This window comes from Aedes aegypti, chromosome 1, assembly GCF_002204515.2.
Source record: "Aedes aegypti strain LVP_AGWG chromosome 1, AaegL5.0 Primary Assembly, whole genome shotgun sequence".
NCBI classification, from domain to species: domain Eukaryota; kingdom Metazoa; phylum Arthropoda; class Insecta; order Diptera; family Culicidae; genus Aedes; species Aedes aegypti.
The window spans coordinates 165702753-165717530 of record NC_035107.1 but is presented as its reverse complement, the minus strand read 5'-3'; the positions used below and the strand labels follow the sequence as shown (position 1 = coordinate 165717530).

Here is a 14778-nt window from a genome sequence, read left to right as displayed (position 1 = left end):
TATTAGACTAATTATCAATTCTTTACAGTCTAACTGGGAAGGCTACTGGCTCGGTCAAACTACATCCTCCATGACTTTTATCAATCTCCCAGAGATTTATAACATCCGGGGATCCATTCCAAAGCAACATTTATTTCCAAAAATATTATTTCCTGAAGTAAGTGACATTTACTCACTTTCGCAAATTTCAGATTAAACGAAGTGAGTAAGTGTTACTCCCATATTGACATTTGACAATGTTACTCTAAAGTGAGTAACGATGGTGTTACTCACTTTTGAGCAGTTCCACTTTGCTCCGAAGTGAGTCGAAATCTACTCACTTTTGAGTAAATCTGAACGAGCGTGTAGTCTTTTTCACATCCAGAGCGACCGCGCGGATGACAGTGACAGTTCGCTAAGTTGTCAAAGTAGTCCATGCGATGTTATAGGTCTGTTCGATATTCTCATTTTCGGTTTTGGTTAGAACTCTATGTTTTTCGTCAAGTTTCTAATTGATGGGTAGAATTCGTATTGTGGTCCTGTAGGGATTACGTTTAGGCAATTTTAAATGCAGATTGTGTCAAAATTAGTTTTGATTTTGCATTTAATTGCAGTTCGTTGAGTGATCAAGTTGTTGACGGTAAATTATCCGTTGTTTGATCATGGTTTACGTTACGTTCAGTTCAGTTGAGTTCAACTAGAGAGATTATTGAATAGAATTTGTACGTTGATGAATGAATGACCTTAGTGTATGTTACTTTTTCAGTTCAGTTAAGTTTTTGTGGAGTTGCAACGTTAAAGTTTTTTGTAAGTTATGAAAATTTGATCAAGTTCTTGATCAAATTTTCATAAAAATGAATGGGGTGATGAAACGTTTTACGTTTTTTTAGTTTAAAAACATTAATAATAAACAAAAAGAAAATAAAACAAAAAAGGATTTTAGTTTTTATAGCGTTGAATAAAAACATTTTGTTTGCGTTCGTAAAATGCAGCTATCCATGTAGCGTAAGCATATGTGGATTGCGTTTGCCATAACGAATTATGAAAGCTTCGCAAAGCGCCATGTGCACATTTTGGCGGACTACAGGCGTAATTCAGATTTGTCGCCGTACCTTACACACGCCATGCAAAAGCAGTTGACGCGATTTTCTATAATAGTTGTTTTTTTTTTTGTTTGAATAGTTGGACGGTTAGAATAGGCAGTTTCTTGGCGCAAGAATTTCTTCAATTCGTTCATTTCGCTACGAAGTTGGCTGGAAAGCAGAAGTGCGCGAGTCGAGTGATCTAGTTACGTTCAGTTCAGGCAAATTCAAATATTTTAAGTTAATTCTGGTGCAAGAAAAGTTGAATATTAAGGTAAAAATTAGTGAGTGAGTTTGAAAGTAATAAGTTGTGTTAAACGTTTTGTGTATTTCTTTCTTTAGAGGACTGAGGTCCGTGAATAATTCGCGTTTCTGCGCAAAGGGTTTAATTAAGTTTATCTCAACGGAAAATGGTAATTATAATTAATTTAGTTGCGTGAAGACTTAAAAACTAATGTGTTTTCGCGTTGGACGTGCAGCGCTCTGCGCTTTTACCGTACGGCTGGATTTTACGTCAGCATTCGGCATCCGTCACCGCTGAATCGTGATTTTTGGTAGTCCGTTCGTCGAGAATTCTGGAAGTCCGTTCATCATTCAGACCCGTGTGCAGTGCAAAGGCCCGCCTTTTAATTAGGTAGCTAAACGGAGACGTGAGTGAAGTCGCTAATACTCTTCTGTAGCGAGTTTTCCTCCTTCGGACGCCAATTACCGAAGGTAAGGTCCCATTCCGTTACTCCTAGTGGACCAATCTCCGAGAGTTCGGTTCGTAGAAGCGTGACGCCAATTACACGCCGTGAACCTCGATCCTAACCCAAAGATAGGGCTGCATTACTCCCCGCTCGGATTGGCGGACAGGTACGCGAAGCCGGGTCGCTGGGTACGTGTATTCCTATTGGCAGGAGAGGATCGTCCCGGGTATTATTTGGCGAGATCGCCGTCTTACTCTCGTGAACAGTTCGAAATCGGAAGCTTCCGTTCCAGCCGCTACTCCCTCCGCAACGATACATCGGCCATTTTGCACGCGGGTTAATTCATCGCTGCCCGCCAATTTGCAGCACGGACACGCCGGTGGTCGCCATCTCGTTACCGCCATCGCCGAGGTCGACCGTCACCATCATCGAGTCTGCGGAGTCGACATTTCGTTTCCCGTCAACGAGCCATCATCGAGTCAACGCCAAAATCCTGCGCAGGCACGTGAAGAGCTTATTTACATGGCCATGTTTGCTCTTTTCCATTCCGTACGGTTTTTGCTAGTCCAACCCGAATGAATGGTGAATCGTTTCCTAAAATAAACAGTTTGAAGAAAGATTAGCTATTTTTTTCCGTTACGTTTAACTATACTTTAAATAAAAACTACTCACTAACTTACATTACGATTCGTTCCGTTTATTAGCTCATTTGAGTAAGCATCCTCTTCTGAATTCCCTAAGACTTTAATGCTGTGGAGGAGTAAAAGTCATTCTTGCGTTTGATTTTCTAGAGTTGTTTACCAAGAACCGTTCAAAACTCTCCCAGAGAGAGAAGTCTCTAAACGTCGGGCAAATCTGAACACGACTGCTGGTCTCTCATTGAGAGTAGCGCTTAAACCACCGAGTTTGCTAATAATCTCTAGTATAGTTTTACGAACGGTTACAACCATGATTGAAAAAAAAGATATATGATGTCAAACGCAGAACATAGGCAATTTTACAAGGTTTACTGTATACCGTACCGGTGATTAATTTCAGACGTCTAAGTCACGCATGATATTTCAAAACATAAATAAGTGTTCCGCTACTATACGCACATAGGGAATGCCAAAAGTATCTCGGAATGGTATTAGCCGGCTAGATTTACTAAATAGCCTTTAGGTCATGCCTTCCCGTAACTTTAAGGTAGATGAAGAGATATATACGGGCTCCAAATAGAAAAAGTTTCGCACTTATTTTGCTACCGAAAAAAAAATTAAAAAAAGTCAGTCAGTTTTTCACTTTAACTCGATTTTCATAACGAACTCATTTGCTAGACGACGGAAGATGATCTGGGACAGCACTTGGCGGCGTTTAGGATAGTGCAGCATTGCAACCCGCGCTGCATTCTTCTCCTCCAAACTCCTAGTTGAACCAATCGTTTTTTGAACTTCGTTCCACATATCCGACATTGCTTTCGTCTTCGTTGTAATGGCTGCTTTGAATCTTCTCCAGCCATCGGGGCCCATCGAGCTCGCCCTCATCCGGCTACGCTGCCTCAAGATGTTGCGCGTAGCGGAATTTGGGGCAAGTGTGCCACCTTAAGCAAACTGTTCTCTAACATTGCCTAAAGCTTATAAAATCCACCAATTTTACCTCATGAGGTTAGTTTCACATCTCTTCATACCCACTGTGCCATTTAAAAGAAACATAATTTCAAAAAGTATTAGTTTTGGAGCTTCTCAAATATCATCCAAAATAACCTATTTTTCGACACTATGGGGCAAGTGTGCCACCCATATGGGGCAAGACGGCCATCGAATGAACATTGCATGTAATTCTACTTGTAATGAAATTTTCTTTATTTCCTATTAATATTACTTACAAAGCAGACGCTAATCGATAATTTAAAAAAATAATTTTAAGTTTACCGTAATAAGGGGATGCTTTATAACAAGGTTCAAAACATGCATAACTCCCTATTGCTCAATTCGAATAACTCAAATGGATATCTTTGTCTCCATTCAATACATTATATGCATTAGCATTATATTTCGGCGAATATGTATGATAATAAACTAGATCTGCACTAAATAACGGTAAAATATTGATGTAGATATGTAAAACGGTACTTAATAAGCCGAAAAACATGTTATTATTGAATATTTTGAGAAAAAATCACTTTGGGGGCGAAAATGTCAGTTATTCCCCTACTATACTTCAGAAACTGCTACTGGTGCCTCATTTTGGTTTATTGTTATGATTTTGTTGATGATGTTTACAGTTTTATAAATTTCACTCCCACAATTTTTGTTTACCAAATAGGTGGCACACTTGCCCCAATAGGTGAACATTTCAACCAAACCGGATTTCGTATGTAGAATTAAATACTTTTTTCGTTCAAATGCCACAATAATTTACACATTTGTATAGTTTCACGTTGTACAGTACGTTAGAAAAATCTGTTAATAATTTACCTTTCACCTTGCTATTTAGAAACAACGAAATCTTATAAAAATCCACTCAAATTTGGATGTCTTTGTACAAGTTGATGTAAATACGTGAAAAATAGAGCAGTTTTTATCATATTTTGATCATTGTATTGTGAACTATATGGGTACATATTGTTGAGCTCAAATAGAAAATCTATATTGTGGTTTTTATAAAAAGCAGGGGTGGCACACTTGCCCCTGTGGCACACTTGCCCCAAAGTCCGCTACGCATTGGCAACATCTGTTTGTTTCAGTCACGCTGGATTGTTCCGAAGCGGGCGTTGGTACCGTACATCGTTGATGGTGGTTGGAATCAATGATAGATTCTGACGTCGGTTATGTCGGAAAAGTGCCGTCCAACGATCAACACGTAGTCGATTTGCGATTCTGTCTACAGTGGTGATCTCCAGGTGTACCGATACAAGAGGCTGTACTGAAGATTGGTGCTACGAATGGCCATATTCTTAGAGGCGTAGGCCGTTTTCGTTCGTCAGCTGGTGGAAACTGTAATTTCAAATCGTCGTTCGAAACTCCTCCTCCTGGCCAACCTGAGCGTTTAAATCTCCAATGGCGTCGTGGCTTGGGCAGTGGTCGTACTCGCGTTCGATCTGCGCGTAAAATGCGTCCTTGTCATCATCGGAATGAGGGCCATGCACGTTGATCATGATAAAGTTATACAATCGGCCTTAAATTCTCAACTTGCACAGTCTTTCGTTGATCGGCCACCACCCGATCCGCGCCGCTGCGTATCGCCCATCACTATAAAAGCTGTTGCCAGCTCACGTTTGTTGCCACAGTTCTGGTAGATGGTATGGTTACATCAAAACGTGCGCACCATCTGTCCTGTCCAGCACACCTCCTGCAGCGCTACGATTCCGAACCCGTTGGTTTTCGGTACATCGGAGAGTATGTGTGTGCTTCCGATAAGGTTGAGAGATTTGCAGTTCCACGTACCGAGTTTCCAATCGCTAGTCAATTTCTATCGCTGTTGTCTTTGTCAATAGTTCTGATCCGTATTCTCTTGTTGAAGAATGTATTTTTACGGCTGGCTAGCACGGCCTGACACCAATCCCTAGATTTCTGGAGAACCATTTCCCCTAAATGTTTGGAAAGTCATAGTGCACAGTTTAGTTTAGTGTCCTTCTCAGGCACTCGAACGATGATCAGTCGCTTCCAACATAGGAAGCATACGTTGTAGGGAGCTGCTCCTGACATGGAGTACAGGTTTGCAAAAGCAAACCCCTCCTTACCAATCTGGCTGGACCCCACAAAGGGATCTATTTTATTCATTCAGGTACACGAAGTACCAGTGGTACGCCATGCCCATTTACCAACCTTATTCCACCTTAATACTACTCGTGATTCATGCGTCTGCGCCACACATCATTTCTCATCTAGTATTTTCGGCAGCAATTTACACTCGAGAACATCACATCTCCCCACGTCCATGTCTAGTTTCCATAAAGATCCATCGGAAGAATCAATGTTTTAGACATGATGAATTTAATTTCCGCTCGCCAGTTGCAGGACTTAAGCTTCTTCTTCTTCTTTCTGGCGTTACGTCCATACTGGGACAGAGCCTGCTTCTCAGCTTAGTGTTCTTATGAGCACTTCCACAGTTATTCACTGAGAGCTTACTATGCCAATGACCATTTTTGCATGTGTATATCGTGTGGCAGGTACGAAGATACTCTATGCCCTGGGAAGTCGAGAAAATTTCCAACCCGAAAAGATCCTCGACCGGTGGGATTCGAACCCACGACCCTCAGCTTGGTCATGCTGAATAGCTGCGCGTTTACCGCTACGGCTATCTGGGCCCTAAGGACTTAAGCTAGCTACCTAATCACTCGAAAGCCCTATTCATCACCACATTCGATATTTTCACTTCACTGGAAAAGTCGTTTTTGTTAGACGTTACAAGTGTTCTCAGATGAATAAATTCTTCAACAACTTTAATGGGCCTGACCATTATTTCTACCAAACGCTGGTTGCAAATAGAGCAAAGAGTACATTTGACCGTGTGATGATAATACAGTTTGCCAGATCTCTTTATAACAACCTTTGGGTACAATGTTGAGCAGTTAATTCGAAAGTGCTTCTTCTTACTTCAATCCATCTAACATCTTGTTACTTAATCTTGAATCCGAACCCTTGACATCTTGTCTGCAATCCAATAACTTGATTTTGAAGCATCTACGATAATTATTTTCAATATAAAACCATGTTCAGACATGATCTGACACAGTGCTTTTTTTTTCACTGTAATAAACAAATGATGACTCTGTAAGTTATACTCCCAGAATTTATCTATGATCGTTTACAAGATAAACATCTAGTCCGTTGTCAAGCAGCTCTTACGAAAACCATCCGATGTCTGTTAAACAGGATATGCGACAGTATATAAGCCAAATTCAGGCTCTGTAACTGGTCTCTTCCTGTGCATTTTTTTGTTAATTGGGCCAGAAGCCATTTTTACATCAACCTTCAAAAGTACTCGATTGGTCGATTAGTTACCTGTTCTTTATAATTGCACAACAATCATCATTAAGACATCTATAAACTAGAAAACATGTAATGTATGTTATTCCAACGTAACACTAAACAGCTTTGGAAGGAAATGCTATTTGGAACCGGCCCTATCAAATCTACCCCAGTGATTAATTTGCCCCCGGATTACGTCTAAGAATTGACGGAGAATTCTAGACACGACATCAACTCAACCAGAATAAACGAACCACAACATTAGGTACAGAAACAATTGACAATTGAATAATTTTTCGTTTTATTTCCACAATACCGGAAATAAGACCGAAATCTCGTGGCATTTACAATACGTCGTAGAAAGTTTACACCACTTATTCTCTACTGTTTTGACTCCCCAAAGAACAGTACACGACCCAAAGAACAGTACAACGACCTCATTGTTAACAAGTCGCAGAGAGCATGTCGGATAAGCTTGTTTTTTTTTTCTTCTGAAGGCCACTTCATCAGTCTTGCTACATAAATATCTATTGACCAGAAAATATGCACTTCGGTAAATGCGGTCAGGTTCAATAAAATTTCACTGCTCGGTCTGAACTGTACTGTAAAAGCAGAGATTTTCAAAATTCCTCCCGAACCACCCTCTACGATGACGATAGTATGTAGCTGCAAAATTATACAGCGGAAAACATGCGCTTGTTTTCTCGTAAAGCATCCCTTGTCGAGGGGAATCACGAAAGGGAACCGGTAGCCCAAACAACCGAACAGAAGCTATACAGTTTCCTTCTGTGCTATGATGGTGAACTAAAGATTTTCCTCTGGCTCATAAAAGTATTCCTATCCAAACTATTCAGGAGGCAGTAGCGCAATGTTGGTAGCCATCGTTACGAGTGGAAGAATGGTTATTGTAGAGAAACTCCTTCATTATGCGATAAAAGGCGTTATGTTCACGATCGTCGCAGTAAAAAGGGCTGTAATAATAGCAGTATCATGGTAAACTAACCATTAGGAGCTGTTAAAACATGAATAGTTTCCATTCTTCCATAAATCACCCTCGCTTGATTGTAGTGCCGTGTTCCTGGTAATGACCTTCTACCACAAGGGATCAATTGAGTCAATAAACAGTTTAGGAAGAATGTTTACCAAGAGTAAGATCTGAGAGATAACCAAAAGGAACTTTTAGGATTTTGTTAGGTGCATTGTCGAAATATTTTTGATATTTTGGTTCTACGTCATTATTCCGAAAACATTTACCCAGGAAAACCATTTGCCGGAATGTAGCATTTGCCGAAAATCATTTCTCGGAAGAACCATTTATCGGAATTCTATCTCAACTAAAAGGTTTATTTTATATTATTGAATTACCAATCGTCAATAACTAATAAGTTTTCAACGGATAATTTGGGCAAATTATTGCTGAACAAAGGTGATATCGCGACTTATGTTCAGGATTAGATCCGCTGGCTATTTGAGAATGATCTGGAAAAATGTTCGTAAACAGGGGATAGGCAAAATAGCAGTCGACGGCAAATTTGGTCTAGTTCCAGGAACATATTGGCCACCGGACACCGGAGATGTTCTGGATTTTTCGAGGTAATGTCCGAATGACATTTTTTTTCCGTCGCTTGTATTTTTTGTGCTGTGTTGTTGTCTAGATGTTTAGAATTTTCCTATAAACTAGAATTAATAGGAAGTTGAATGCCGCCGGACGCATTAAGATTCGTTGAAAATCTTCAGAAATATGACCTTTCCATTGGTCAGCCATGTTTGTATTTCCAATCATGTAAATATTATACGAAGCAATACCTAAATGAGCTCCAAATTTCAAAATTATGCTTCAGGTAGCATATTTAGATCCAGTAGACGTACTGCCACTATAAAATAGGTTCAAGGTGTATTTATACGGAATCATATCAATATGGATATTAGACTTTAATATTTTGAATATCCATGCTTCCGAAAGCATGTTAAGTATCACCATTTACCATTAATACTGTGCAGTAGGTTCCATGTGCCTTGGAGGATGTGAAGCATCTCTGAATCACAAGATGTAATAACCACTTTATATTTTATTCCAGGGTTTCTTGGAGAAATGGCCAATTCGGAACATGACCACATCCCTCGGGGCGCTCGGAACCCGGTAGTCGGTGGTTCTGGAAATGCTTGCGGGAGCATCATCTTTGAAAATCTTGAAGTTTGATACCCGGTACTTTACATCAAAATACATAACCATCGAAGACTTATCATACTTGATCACATTGATATGCTCATATTTAATAAGAGTATGATGAGGTAAAAGTTCGATCTCAGTGAATTAATAAACATAAAATAACTATAATAATTGGGAATAAATAACTACCACACAGTAGATCATCATATTCTGATAAACGGACGTCTTTTTTTCGACGTCATTGAATTAGAACTTCCAGGAGTCCTAATATCGACTCCGACCACTATCTTGTTGTAAGCGAAATTCGAGCGCGGTTATCAACCACTTCGAGTTCTAGGAATCGGCAAACGTTACGTTTCAATATCCAACACCTGTCAACAGCTCAGACAACCAGAAGTCGCATAACAGTTTACGAACAAAGTCGTTTATTTGTACACATTGCATCACACCCGCATTACATGGTGTATAAAATCGTTTGACTGATGAGTTTCCTCGCATAAAACACTTTTTTATGGGTTCGTATGTATAATTTGTTTCGTCCCGTATACTTGTACAAAGTAAGTCTGATTAATCCGTAGCAACTGTCAAATCATTTTTGTTATGGTAAATCAAGTCCATAAGAGTTCAGATTAGTTCGCAATAAAACCTACACACTCGCATTGCATGCTATTTTCCATCAAAAAAATTATGCACGTATATCGCCTCCACTTTTGTACGCATAAGGCATTTTTGCGACATCTTGTACGTGAAACTTAGCGTTATAAGCATCGCACAACGCAAAATGTTATTTCGTTATATGTACATTCTGGTTGTCTGGGAGATGGTTAAGTAGCGAATTACCATCAGAATCTTGACTAGCGGATTAGCGAAATCAACGAGGACTTCAAAATCAACGATCGGTAGGAGTCAGTTCGAAAAGTGGTAAGTACTGCTAAACGAAGAACAAAGAACGGCTGGTTCGACCGGGAGTGCCAGAGAATGACGGACGAGAAAAGCGTAGCTGGAAGCTGTATGTTGATATCTGGTACCGTAAAACGGGGTAACTTTGATAGATTTTCCGAAGAAAACTTGAATATTGTTGTATGCTGTTTCAAAGAATCATAATTTATATTTTTAAAACGAGTACTGGCATCGTAGCTATCGATTGCAGTCGATAGATTGCCAAAAGATTTATTTTGAATGGATATATAATTTTTCAAATAATCGACAGTTGTTTTTTTGTTCTGGGGTAATTTTGATAATGGAGTATGAATCGAACAAAATTGAATGAATAACGAACATTTGTAGAGCATTGCATACCTCTAGGCGTTTAACGTTATATGGAAATTTCTGACTTAGATTACAACAATGGTCCCAGTTTGTGAAAATGCTTTTCGCTAAGAGATTCGAGACCGTATTCAAGTCCTATGATAACTAGGCTGTCAATGATAAGTGGCCAATTATTCAAAACTACATCAAATAGTTATTTCAGAACCGATTGTTTGTAAGCGTTTCGAAAATGCTAAAATTGTGTCAATTTTTAAAGTTCGTATAAAAAGCCTCAAATGTTCTTGATTCAAATGAAAACCGCTCTTACATGAAGCGTCATACTACTAGTCTTTAGTTTTGCATTCGTTTTGCTTAACTGATAAACAGAAATTATGATATTTCGTTTAGTATGTGGTGAGTTACGCACTATCGAAGTTACCCGCATTATCAAAGATACCCCGTTTTACGGTACTCGTCAGAGCAGAGAGCGGTACAAGGAAGCAAAGGCAGCCGAAAACGGAACCGTTTCATTAAGAAAAAGAGCATGAAAAGGTAGTAATTGCTCGGGCGAAAGAAACTATGAAAAAGAACGACATGCGACATCTGTCAATGGTATGCGGAGAAAAACAGCTGTCACGCCATTGCCGGGCGTATTGTAGAGCTCCATCTTCTTCGGTCTTGGGCGAAACTTCTCCAGTTGCAGTATTTGATAGAAAACATGTTTGTCTATGGATAGTGAATAAAAAAAGGCTCATAATAATGTTCTTCATAGCTAAAAACGCTTCCTTCCTTAGAGGGCGCGTTTTACCCCCAGTTATTCTACATTGTAGCGCAGCGTTCTGTTTGTTGTGGAACTCGTGACGCTGGATAACCGCGCCCGTATTTTAGCTACAAGGAGATAATGATCCGAGTCGATATTAGGGCCTCGGAAGGTCCTGACATCCATGACATCTGAGAAATCTATTTGGGAGCAGGCATCGACAGGGATGTTTGCGGATATTCTTTCGTGCGAAGTAGGTACTGCTGATTGCCATCCCTCTAATAGAAAGAAGCTTTCCGTTCCAATGATGGGTCGGAAGAAATCTTCTTTCCCGATCTGCGCATTTGCGTCGCCGATGACTATCTTGACATCTTGCTTTGGGCACTCTCCTTAGTCCTTATCCGGGCTCCCATAGAACTCATCCTTCATGTCATCGGGCTTATCGTTCGTTGACGCATATATGCTGATCAGGCTGTAATTGAATAACTTGCCCTTCATTCTCAACACACAGATTCGGTCGGTTACCGGTTTCAACAGAATTATTCGTTCATCTGCTTCCCAATCACTATGAAGCCAACTCCACGGTTTGCTCTGTTGTCAAAGCTGTAGTAGATGTGGTACTTGATTGAAGTGTTGGCGATGGGGTCCACCGCTCGGAATACACGTTCTCCGGTTCTCGGCCAGCGTATTTCCTGGATAGCTGCCACTTTCATGCCCACATTCCGCAGTTCACGCGCAGCTCAACACGCGCGGGTTCAATCAAAGTTCTCACGTCCCAAGATCTAGCTTTCCAATCATTGTCCTTTATACGTTGCCGGGTCTGTTGCCGTAAAATCAATCCGTTTGTTCTACTTTTGCCTTTCTTGGTTGGTGAAGAGTCTTCGATAGGCCACCTAACCTAGGTTGCGCTACCTACATCGTGCTACAGGGGCTGCCTCCTCGGTGCTGACACGATACAGCATTGTCCGTTTGTTCTTTACATGACGACCACGGTCATAGCCTTCACAACCATCCACCTTTATCAGGGCTTTGGACCTGTAGCTCTGGTTCTCAATAGTTTCAAGTTCTTGCAGACATTCTACTATGGTGAGCCGTCATGCGCTAACGGTGTTGGTGGATCTGATAGCAGGATTTAAATTGATGACGATGGACTGGCTCTGGAACCCCCTACGCTATATGTGGTAAAGAATGCTATTGGTGAACTGAAGAAAAACAAGGCTGCTGAGAAGGACGAGTTCCCGGCCGAACTTCTCAAACAAGGAAGTCAGTAGCTGCACGAACTCCTTCACCTTATAATTTCGAGGATATACGAGGAAGAACAAATAGTTAGATGGTCTCATCTGCCGTATGTACAAGAACATCGACTGATTACTTCGACGTACAAAATCATGTCTGGATATCTGTCCAACAGGTTGAGACCGCATGAGGAGTAAGGACGAATCAAATGTTTACCCTGCGACAAATAAATTCTGGAAGTACTACTTGTCCATACAAATACATCTTTTTGTGCACATACCATAGATTTTTTTTATAATGGAGCTTTTTTGGTGTAATATATAACATTTTGTGTTATATGAGAGCTTATATAGCTTATATAGTATTCAATAAACATGTCATGCAAGATCATAAAATAGAAGTAAAACAAACTGTTTATGTATTATTATAGCTCCATGAACGTTGATATAACTTGATTAGGATTTAAACCACACATGCTTTTTTAAGTTATTTGCATTGACCATTCTCTGACACAAGCTGTATTTTGTGATTTATCCACCCTCCACATCCTTGCGAGGAATTTTTTCCAGACCAGTGTTGCCCACCACTTATTAATCAAAACACTAAAGTAATCAAAAAAATGAAATTTCCATCCCAATTTTTCATCGACTTGATTTACAATAACAATAATACTTGTTGTTGTAAACCACGTAGATGAAAAAATGGGACGACAATTCCATTATTTTGATTGCTTTAGTGATTTGATGATTAAGTGGTGGTCAACACTGGTCTTCATAAATAATATAAAGCAAATAGGAACAGTAAAGAAACCGAATTAATACAGTTCGGCAGATTAACTTTTTCGATAAATTGTCCATACCGGTGAAACGTTTTTCTATTAATGGTCTTCTGGTAAATTGCATTCCGGGTAATGGTACAACATTTGTTTTTATTTTCTCATATCAAATTACTTCATCTCTAGTTGGCGTACTGCAAAGCTCCATTGATAGTAAGCTCAGTTTAATTTCCATTTTCAGTAGCAATAAACTAATAACACTTTTCGATTATTTGTTACCGTTTATTTTTCTGCAGAGTTATGCGACCCTCGGTCGAGCAAACAATAGCAGTAGCTCAGTGCAGTCGACGCTAAGCCCCCTTAGTCATCAGCCTTCGGCCACGAGTACAACGCTGCCACTGCCGTCGATTGTGGGTGGCGTCGGCGTCGGAGTGAGCAACCTTCTTAGCAGCCCAGCGTCCCAATCGCTTGTCACGTCCACACTCAATGAGTACCGGTTTCGACCGGAAGTGGTTACGACATCGAACCGAATACAGGAAAGTTGTATATAATATTTTATAAGGTGTATAGTCGTACTTTGCTAGGTGTTTGCGGTACTTGTGGATGCGTTCTTCTTCCCTATAGGTTTGCAAAATCATGTTTACGTTCGCATTGGGAATGAAAGTCAAAATTGTACGCTTGAGCGGAAACAGCGGATATTGAACGAACGTGTACCGAAGTGTGCTGAGGATGGTGTAAGCAAATAATACTCGAATTTTATTTTAAGTGGATCTGTACAAGGAAATGAAGCTATTGAATTATTATGTACAAAACGATTTTAGAAGCATGTCCTGGCGAATCTCTGGTGGATGAAAGGAGGTGCAAGTGAAACTTATGAAGTTTTATCGGAAATTTTTATTAGCAAATTTTTCGTATAGAGTGGTGACCGACATTTGTAAACTACTAGAAACTAGTACAGTATTAGAGAGAAAGATTGATTTTAAAGTTCTAAATTTCTGACTGTTTTCCCGAAATAGAAAATATCTTCTAAATACCTGCGCTAAGAAAAAAAATCTTGACATGAACAAAACACGAAACGAATAAAAGGTTTGAGAAAATGCGTTACTGACTGGACAATAACCGCACACTACTTGGATGGGTAAATGGAGAATCGGAAACGAAAAATAATATCTTGAACATATGTGAACGAAATTCTGAGCAAGGGATGTACGACTGAATCATATCTTTTTTTCTCATGGGTGAACAATTTCCCAGAGCAGCTCATTGAGCACAAATAAAAAAAAAATAAGATGGAAAACAACCACCAAAAACTATTTTAAGTCGCCGAAGCGAGGTAGAATATCAAGCAATTCCGATAGGCATCCAGAGTCTCTTATAGATAGTGTTGGTTTTACAGCAATGACTGCGTCAAAAAGTAATGTGTGCTATTTAGAGAACAGAAAATGCTAGAATAATTTTGTAAGAGAAATTTGAACACGACACAAACGAATATATTGGTAAAGTGAATGTAAAAAATGACGATGTCAAGAATACTGTAAACTCCATTGAAAAAAGTCAGGAAATGGACGTTGAATGAATCAATAAACAAATTTTATCAAACGTGGATTGATTGTCAGTAAATAGAAGTGAAAGAATATTTCTACAGTGATATCCCGCAGACTGCATCTAATATTTTTCCATTTAATTTGGTTCGGGATCGTTCATTAAGCACTGTGTGGTGTATATGTTCAATACCATTTCCCTTTGCATGCGATAGTAACAGCTGATAGGTAATGTATACATATGCTATGATCGTGATATGAGTAATTGTGTGATGCTGCCGTGAGTCCAGTGATGCCACATGTAGGCGATTCAAATTTAAAAAATGTTTGGTTTGAAGAATGTGTT

General features: G+C 39.7%; 1 protein-coding gene across 1 annotated transcript in view; it reads left to right on the top strand.

The window, feature by feature from the left end:
- The window catches only part of LOC5570293 (hemicentin-1), a 409353-nt gene extending 394863 nt beyond the window's left edge, over positions 1 to 14490 (top strand). Inside the window, exon 17 of the mRNA XM_021853033.1 lies at positions 13188 to 14490. Coding sequence (XP_021708725.1) covers positions 13188 to 13442 — 255 coding nt within the window. The 3' untranslated portion in view covers positions 13443 to 14490. The remainder of the gene's footprint in view (positions 1 to 13187) is intronic.
- The last annotated feature ends 288 nt before the right edge of the window (positions 14491 to 14778 follow it).